General features: G+C 31.5%; 1 protein-coding gene across 1 annotated transcript; it reads left to right on the forward strand.

The window, feature by feature from the left end:
• The first annotated feature begins 3,616 nt into the window (after window positions 1–3,616).
• On the forward strand, window positions 3,617–4,524 carry LOC149572857 (F-box/kelch-repeat protein SKIP20-like). The gene is made up of 2 exons (XM_089815892.1): window positions 3,617–3,968; window positions 4,055–4,524. The coding sequence occupies exons 1-2, from the start codon at window positions 3,617–3,619 to the stop codon at window positions 4,522–4,524; spliced, it is 822 nt and encodes a 273-aa protein (XP_089672018.1).
• Window positions 4,525–10,190: the final 5,666 nt, after the last annotated feature.

Raw genomic sequence — 10,190 nt, forward strand, 5'->3', positions numbered from 1 at the left:
TGTAAGTTTGGCATAATTTATTTGGTGATATATTTATCTAAACAGTTTATGGTATATGTGGACTATGGTAGCATTATGAGTTTATGGCATTGTATGTTTGAAGATTTAAGATTTGATGTCATTGTATACTCGGTTCATATTTTAGATTGGTTTTATGACGATATGATTATCATTATGTAGTTTGGATATGTATGATGACTTGTTACGTTTACAAGTTGTGTAGTGTTGGAAGTGTTATATACTTATAGGTTGCATTTATAACTTGGATATGGGTTGTCTTTGCCTATTGATCTTTCATTAGTGATTTATATTCAGATTGGTGGCTTGAATTTGGGCTGTCTATGCCCTAAGTCACATGATTTGTTAATTTTTCTTCATGTAGAAGGGATGAGATGTTACCAGGTATAGTCATTATGGAGGATTTTGGTTGACTATTTTATCTTGATAGGTTGGACACATTGAGAGTCAGATGCTTGGTTCAAGGATGTGATCAAGGTGCCATGGATTTTGGCATGACATGATTAGATATACAGGTACATCCTTGATGTTCATTAGCTTCAGTTCTTGATTTAGTTATGGTGGTATATCTTCTTAGTTGAGGATCATGATTATTTGGTTTCTTTTGAGGAGTTCATGATGTGCACTTTGAGTCCTTTAATGGTTTGATGTCTTAGTTGATTCTCATAGTTAGAAGATGGTTTTTAATCATGATATCATGGATAGCTTGAATACACGATTTAGTGAGAGCTTGTGACAATGATGAGGTGACAGTGCAGGATTAGTTCTTGATTTGGTTTGTATCTTCTTGGTTTAGAGATCTTGGTTTTACTTGTACTGACACTTTGGTTGTGTGAGTGTAGACTTATGGGATCTTCATATAGGAGATGGATGTTATGATGCCATAGGTGACTTGGTACCATAGTTGAGTGGGAGTTCTTGGCATTGATATATTTATTGAGTGTTTGTAGGTGTTGGAGGTTTGTCATAGGTCTTGTTGATGCAGAAGCATCTTTGACATTTGCATGGTGCACTTGTTATCTACATGGTTTGTGAAGATGGTTAGATCTTGTGGATTCATGGGGTTCTTGGTTATCTTCATGGTGTGTGGAGATGCTTGCATCTTGAGGACTAATGGGGTTCTTGGTAAAGGTGTGGTTATGCTTTCATTTGACATGTTATCCTTGGTGTGAGAATAGTTTCAATTTTATGCTATGGTATGCTCTTGATACGCTTTTAGAGTTTTGACATGTTATAGTATGTTCATATGGAGCATGTTATCTCTTTTGTTGAGATGATTAGATCATGTTGTCATATTTATGTTCCTAAGGCCATGGTTGGAACTTTGACATTGATCTTAGTTTAGTGTATTTGTATTGAGTAAATTGATCATAAGTTGGACACTTCATGACATTGTTGTTTTGCATTTGGATTTGGCATTGATTGATTGGTTATAGATGCTCATGGATATTTAGAGATGGTGGTGATGTTGATTTCTCTTGGATTAGAAAAGTATTTGTTGGGATGGTTGATGGTTTGAGCAGGAAGTCCGAGGGGCATTCACCTAATATGGACTTGAGAGGATAATGTTCTTAGATGAGTTTTGGTTGGAGACTTGGATATCTTGATGAGCATTCTCATCCCCACTCTTGGTATACTTGGCAGTTTTCTACTTGAGAGGTATAGCTCATTGTTTCTCTTAGGTGCATTATGTTTATGCTTGTTTTTCATGGATATGGATCTTGAGCTATGGTACATGAGTTAGTTCTGGAGGGTTCATTTGAGAGATGGTTTAGCATTGGTTATCTCCATTTGCATATATTGTTATGCTATTTGAATTTGGGAGATGGTTTTATATTGGGCATATTTCTTGAATTAAGAATGGTTATTCCTTAGTTTAGGAATGATTATGAGTTTGATCTTCTTGTGAGGGGCTTACATCCATGATTAGTTATATGGTATGGTTTGGGTGTTGTTGAGGCTTCTTGGTTAGGGTTTTATGGAGGAGATCATATTTGCATAGTTTACATCTAGAGGTGTGTGTAGAATGACATGATACAAGTTATGATTTGCATGGTTTTTCTCCTCGGTCTTAGTTATCTTCCTAGATGTTTGATTTTGCTTACATTGGATTTGAGATTAGTTAGAGATTGTGATCATTGGTATGTGTTCATGTATGTCATGTGAGAGATGACATGGTTATTTCTTTATCTCTTTCCTCTATTGGCTGTGGAGAGCTTGGGAGATTTTTGGAGATTTGTTAAGAGAGTTGTTCTTGTAGGATATCGGTTTAAATGAATTTTTTTCATATTTGATAAATTGAATTTAAATAAATAATATGTATAAATCTATTTAAAATATTTTAGTAAATATTATATTATTTAAATTAAAAATTATTAATAATTTAATTTGTTCACATAAGATTATATTTTAAATCTTCACTTTTAATTTAAAAAATAATTACTTGTGATCTCCATTAGGTCATTTGCGATCTCTATTTATTTAATTTTGATTTTTAAAATTGATTTAGGTCTTAGTTTTAAAATTATTTTAGTTAATTTATTTTTTTCTTTAAATATTTTTTTTGTTTCTATAATTTATTTAGTCAATAGAATATGTGTTAGAGATGTTATTTTCCATAATTTTTTTGTATCTCTTATTAATTTTTCATAATAGATTTTTTGATGAAATTTTTTACATGATTTTTTTTCATATTTGATAAAATGAATTTAAATAAACAATATTTATTAATCTATTTAAAATATTTTAGTAAATATTATGTTATATAAATTAAAAAATTACTAATAATCTAATTTGTTCACATAAGATGCATTATTTTCCATTTTTTTTGTATCTCTTATTAATTTTTCATAATAGATTTTTTGATGGGATTTTTTAAATGATTTTTTTCATATTTGATAAAATAAATTTAAATAAACAATATTTATTAATCTATTTAAAATATTTTAGTAAATATTATGTTATATAAATTAAAAATTACTAATAATCTAATTTGTTCACATAAGATTATATTTTAAAAAATAATTTTATTATCGAGCACTTATCCGCTTATCGTTGTAAGCACAAAAGCATGCAACTGCTAGTTATTACTTGTTTTTATTAATTATTATTATTTATCAAGTAGATTAGAACCCAAGACCTCTTAAATAAGAGACTTGCAAATTAAAAAGTTGGCACAAAAGTGTGCAATTGTTAGTTATTACTTGTTTTTATTAATTATTATTATTTATCAAGTAGACTAGAACCCAAGACCTCTTAAATAAGAGACTGCAAATTAAAAAGTTGTGTTGTAGACTCTTGCCTCAAGTATTTCTTTTATTGATTTATTTATTTTAAAAAATAAAAAATAAAAACATCTCTTTAAAATAAAATTAAAATAATTCCTATAATATTTTTAATTGTTTTTTTAGTTTTAAAGAATGACTTTATCTATATATTTTAAAGATTTAAGATTATATAATATTTTTAGAACACCATGTTCAAGGCAAACTAATAGTCTCGTCCGCGTATATAAAAATAAGAAAGTTAAAAGCTGAGAGGAACCACATCTGTAGTTTTTAAGGGAGGAAATGTGAGAGAGATTTTGTGAGGGATTGAGATGGAGATAATTCCAGGTCTTCCAGCCAAACTGTGCTTGTTGAAGGTGCCATTCAGCTCACACTCAGCAATGGCCAGTGTCTCTCAACGGTGGGAAAGCATTGTCCACACTCATCTCTTCTATGAAGAACGCAAGAGATTGGGTCTGTCTGAGAAGGTTACCCTAATTGACGTTTGGCAGGATCCATTCACAAAACCTGACCATTGCAGTCCTCTCCAAACCCTACTTCCAAATCCCCCGCTATTTCCACGCCTTTCACGCGCTTCTTCTTATTTTGTTTCCTTCCAGTACAAATTGTTCGTGGTGAAGTTCACTTATCCAACTGCGCTTATCATCTACGACTTTTCCTCTGGTACTCCCATGTTTCTCATATGTCTGTGCATCATGTTTGTTTACTGACATAATTCGCGTTTATTTTATTGTGTGAATTTGTCTCAGGGAGATGGACGCTGAGGCGCAGCCCTCCCGAACGCAGAGAAAATTTCTGTTGTTCTGTGGACTCGGTGAAAGGGAAGATCTACATCGCTGGAGGAATGAGAAGCGATATTATGGAGGAGTTGAGGACAGCTGTAGTTTATGACATTGAGGAAGAAAAATGGGATTATCTTCCTCCCATGATTTGTAGCGGTTTCAATTGTCACAGTGTCTTTACTGATGGCAAGTTTTATGTGGCCACGACACATCGTAAGGAGGGGGGGCGTATCACAGCCTATGATCCCAACACACGACAATGGCGTTTGGTATGCGCATGCTTTTTCGACACACGGCTGCCATCTTTCGCTGAGTTTGAGCGGATTTATGAGGACCTATTTGGGACGAGTGCAAGATGGGATTCTTTGCCAATGCTACTGGATTCCTTCCATTGGAGCCTTCCAGGCCGCCAGAGTTGTGTTCAAATGGAGCTCTGACATTTTTATTCTTGGCTGCTCTGCCTTTGTCTCTTTCACTGTTCACCGGATGTTGATTTTGTTTTCCTTTCCGCTGTATTTACTTCAGAATTGAATTATCTGTTACATTGGTCTTTTATATTGATAATAATTATGGATATTTTAATGTGGCAGTTTCAAACAAAAAGGATAAAGATTTTGTGCATAGAAACAAATCTTGATTCGTGTTTGGTTTTGAATTGCATACACCACATTTGGGTTTCCCCTTTCATACCTTTGGCTAAATTAATTCGCTTTGCTCCATTTTAATTATCCCTGCCAAATCAAACTACAGAAAATATATTCATTATTCTATAGAGCTACATTCAAGATTTCAGAGATGCATCCAATAACTATCATTTACTGAAGAAACTAAATGAAAATATGGAACAAAGATTCAATGAAAATGAGTTAAGTACTGTGATCAATAGATGTGAAATTCATGTTTTGTATAGGATTTTCAAGAGTTTTTCTTGGTCAATGTCATAAGTGCGGTGATATGCACTAGTGTATTCAAGGTTTTAAAACTATTCCACTGTGCTTATGTGGTCTTTTTCGAATGTCCTATCATAGGATCATGATCATGTTGCATTGGCAAAGAGAAGACGATACCAAGGGATGGTGATTTCTATTATTAAAACCATATTTTCGTGAAGGTGAAACACTGGGCACTCATCCAATATTAGTCAATAAGATAGTGATAACACCTAGAGAACAGGGAAAAGATAGTGAATTGAGTGCATATGGCTATAAAATAGTTGCATCCAATATCATAAGGGATAATATGTCATTCACTAATATAGGAATGCATGTAAAGATCACTATTGTTTAACACAATGGTATGAAGATAAAAAAATAACGCTTCAAAAGGTGTGAGACTGTCATATCCTTATTTTAAGATATAATTTTAATAATAATTAGGTAATACAATATTATTAAATAAATAATGATAATAAAGTTATATTAAAATTAATAATAAAATATAAAAATAGAAAATAATAGTTATTTAATCTATATGATCAAAGAAATAATATTTAGTATGATATTTTAAATTCTTAAAAATAATAAAATTACAATGAATAAATAAAGAAATAAAACTAAATACAAGAGACAATATTGCAAAAAGTATATTAACTTTCTAAATAGAATTTAATAATAAATAAAAACAAAAAAAAATTAGTAAGTAAATAAATAATATAATATAGAATAATATAAAGTAACTAAATCTAATGAAAAGTCAAGATATATTATTTAACAAATAGACATGACTCCTTAAAATTAAGATGTAAAAGGGAGGAGAGTTTATTTTAGAGAGGGAAAAAGAAGAGGAGAATATAGGAGTTAAAAAAGGAAAAATAGAAGAGGGAAGTAATATGAAGAAAATAAGGAAGTGAATTTCTGAAAAGGTGTCAATGATATTGAAAGGATGTGAATCTTCGAAAGGACAATAATTATGAATAGTTGCAACTCTTCAAAAATATTGTAATTATAAAGTATTGAAATTTTTTCCAAAGAATTTTAGTTATGAAGTATTGTAACTTTTTAAAGGATTTTTAATATGAAAGGTTTGTGACTCTTGAAAAAGAAGAAACAAAAAAGTATATTTTATCTTTTCCTTATAATTGAAAAAAGACGAATTTTAGAAAATAAATATAGAGCTGAGATAATCTAGAAAGAATAATTCATTGAACGACTGACTAATGATAGAGTTGCATGGACCAAGCAAAGAGGAAGGTAAGAAAGCTATGTTAATGGATTATATTTGTTTAATTATATTTATGAAATTATTTATATCAATGAATCATACTTGTGGATAATTTATGCATTTACAAATGTATATGTAAAGATGAAATTCAAAATGGATAGATGACACACATGACTTAATGGTTAATGGTTTAAGATCAAGAGAGTCCCTTTTTAGGGATGAGAGTGATCTTAATATGGTTAATAGCTTAAGATCAAGAGAGTCCCTTTGGGAAGAGACTGATTTTAATATGGTGATAAGGCCAGGATATTCTGTATATGTTAACATATGCATATGTGTCAAGGGCCCTAGATAGAGAATGTCTCTTCTAGGAAGAACCTTAAAGAGAGCACTTCATAGAAGATGGAGAAGTAACCAAGGATCTAAGTATCTTCAAGACGGTTATTGATCCCAATGTGAAGACATCTTTAAAGTTGGGTTAGGATAGGGGGTAGAATAGTAAAATATATTTTATTATTGTATAAATTCTAACATTGGTTTTGCAGGTATTATTGTCCCTGCCAGTGGGGGGGACATTTCAAAGACCATCATTTTGTTTAAAGAACACCATAAAAATTCATCAAAAGAAAAGTGGTTGTACATGCAAAAATAAAGTGATCACATAAATTTCTTCTAGATATGGTGTTCAAAAGAAGTAAAGTGAATTAAGATGTATTAAATGTGATGGCTAAATTTTTATTGTTGTAATATATGTTGATTATAATTAAACCATTATATTCAACAAGTGTGTATACATGAGAACACTAAGCATAACTATAAATTATTTAGGGTAAATATAACGTATGAAAGTACAATAGAAAGTTGTCATTTTTCTTTTTCAAAATGAGTTGTGTTTACACGTATTAAGAAAAAACAAGATTCTCTAGTTTAAACTAACTAGTGCAACATATAAAGTTAAATTTAAATTACTCCTAACTTCATCCTAACTAAATTTGATGGTAATTATATTTTAAAAATATGTGAAAATTTCTTGCACCTCTATATTTTTAACAATGCCATAATGAATAAATGATACCTTAACGAAAGTCTCACAACATCCTTCACTACATGGTATTAATGTTGAGGGCCCACTAGTAACTAAAGCACATGCAAAGTGGGCTATAAGACAACCATTCTCATGGCCAAGGATACTAAATCAATCATTATATCACACCCACACAATAGTCATTATTCTTAGCTTGTCACATCCAAATACCAAGCTGAGAGCATCACTCAAAAATTTAGGTGTTACTCCTAAGTGTATTACTTGTTTGCATTAGTGAAAATGTATGTTGATAACTAAGGTCAGTAAATTGTAAAGAATCAGGTCAATGAACATAAGGTAGAATAGCTAACAAGCATAAAGCAAATCACTTTTCTAATAGTGTGTATACTAAACAATTTGACTACCAAACAAAATAGTTAATGAGCATGCCCAAGTACCAAACAAGTATGATAATCAAGGCAAATATGTTACTAAGAAATGATAGCATTACAACCGAGTAGGTCAATTACCAAGTTATGCAGAGTGAACATAAAAGTTTGATAGTTCACATAATATTATGTGACTGAATCCTTTTGACCAAGGAGATAGTTTACGAAGATTGAGGAGAATGTTAGGTGAGATTTATTGGGATTGAAGCATGATTTTATGGATCCCAATGTAATAGTATAGACCAATGAAAATAAAGAAAATGGTTATTGGAATGTGAGAATGAATATGAATCATCAACTTGTTTATTCAAGCATTCTTGAAGGATATAAACCCTAATTAGGTCAAGCGCAACATTTCTATGTAAAGATGGATCAAGAAAAAGTTCACAAATGTGTGTGAGAGATGAAGGGATGGGTTAAGAGCATTGATACAATAGTCAATGCTACCAAGAAGAGGCAGGATGAGATTTTGGTGAATTCAATGATTGGAAAGGTTATGAGACTACACAAAGCATAAAGGATCTGACCTAGCATTCAAATAGATGCATTATTCCAAATCAATTTTTGTTCTTATTTTGTATTCTTAAATGCCAAGATTGGGTAGGCCTTGACAAGCCTATTTTATTGTAAATCTCCTAACAAAGTGTACACTTGAAGAGTGTTGTAAAATCCTTTCACAAGGTAGACTTTAGCAAGTATTATTGCATTACCTTTAACATGGTAAGTCATCAAAAGTAACAATCATTGTAACCTCTAAAAAAGAAAACCTTTATGGTGCAGTAGTGAAGGATTATGGGTGTCATCCCCACCATATTTTTCCCTCTAACCAAGGGTTTCTATGTGACCAAAATCATGTGTTAAATTTGTTCATACATGTGATGTGTTTATGGTTGAAGTAGTTTAATTTATTTCATTTTCATTTAGCTTTGTATTGTTTAGTTCATGCATGAAAAGTAAGATCTAGCATTCAAAAGGGTTAAATAGTTTGACAGTTAAAGTTTTAGAAGGTACCAATTCACATTAGAGAGTTAAAGTGAGAGAGGTTTTCAAATTGCACAATCTACATAAGACCATTGTTGGTAATATAGAAAATGAATTACTAAGTGTGTTCTAGCAAGAACTATTTGGATTGGAAGGGTCAAAGTTGGCTCCGAATACTAGCTACAATCCTCAAACATATGGAAAGAAAGAGGTGGTGAAAAATAGTTAGAAGGTTACCTTCACAATTATGTTACAATACACAGAAAGCGTGGATCAAATGGTTATATTCGAGTGAGTATTCCTATAACTAGACTTACCATATGACAATTTGTATGTATCCTTTTATGTTCATTTATTACTATGAACCATAATCTTTCATTTATTTAGCCTTAGAGAATAGTTGGGCTTCATTGGAAAAATATTGGTTATAGGACTGGCAAGATTTTCTCTAAATTCTCAAAGATAACAATCAACATGTCCAAAATCAGCAAAGATATATGTTAATTACTGAGAGATCTTTTGAAGTTAGGGACCTAGTATTTCTAATTCCCCAACCAAATAGGCAACATTTATTAACAAAGAGTGACTCTAAAACACTTAGACCTCAATTTTTCAACCCCTACAAGATAGTGAGGAGAATTAGAGAAGTGGCATGCGAACTTGAATTACCAAATAATAGTCAGATCCATAATGTCTTCCACATTTCTTGTCTTTAAAAAGCTATCGAACAATGCATTGTACTTTCACAAAGATTGCCCACTTTGGATGAGGAAGAGAAATTGGTGTTAGTGCCAACAGAGGTATCGAGGGTAAGGGAAAAGGAAATGAGGAATACATTGGTCAAAGAGTTTATAGTGCATTAAAATGATTTACTTGTTGAGGATGTGACTTGGGAAAATAAGAGGCACTTTGCAACACTTAGCCTTATGATTGCTTGAAGGAAAGAATTCTCAAGAAGGAAGGACTATCACGTCCCTTTATCGCACTTAGTCCCAATGAAAACTAAGTTAGTTTTCTTCCCATCATGGTAGACAAATGTTTACAATAAGGAATGTTTTTTGGTCATTAAGTAATTATTAGCTACTCCTATGTTGAAGACTCAATTTTTATTTGGACTTTTGTGTCTTAATGCAAGTCCAGTGTGCATTCCAATTTCAATGTTTATTTGAAGTCTCCCTTTTTCCACGATAAAGTCTTTAATTGTGCCACTTGTAATTTCCAATACAATGGAAGTTTTCTAATGTCTACTATTAAGTGGCACCTCTATGCATGTAGGAAAGAAAAGATGGGAGATTGGTTGGGAATAAGATTTTGAAAGAAGATTTTTGAGTTTACAAGAGCACTGGAGAACTAGAGTCCCTCCCTTTTGCAAAAAAGAAAAGATTGTTTTTTTTTTTTTTTGTTAAAGTATATTGATTGAATAGGAAAGAAAAACAAAGGCAACAAGATAAATTATCAAAAGACATTAAACTCAATTGCAAATATCTAA

Source organism: Cupressus sempervirens, chromosome 2 (assembly GCF_028749045.1).
Source record: "Cupressus sempervirens isolate cs-2001-9-10 chromosome 2, ASM2874904v1, whole genome shotgun sequence".
Lineage (NCBI taxonomy): Eukaryota > Viridiplantae > Streptophyta > Pinopsida > Cupressales > Cupressaceae > Cupressus > Cupressus sempervirens.

Coding starts and splice junctions, on each gene's coding strand:
- LOC149572857 (XM_089815892.1), top strand. CDS start 3,617: ATGGAGATAATTCCAGGTCTTCCAGCCAAACTGTGCTTGTTGAAGGTG. Junction 3,969..4,054: donor CATCTACGACTTTTCCTCTG/GTACTCCCATGT, acceptor AATTTGTCTCAG/GGAGATGGACGCTGAGGCGC.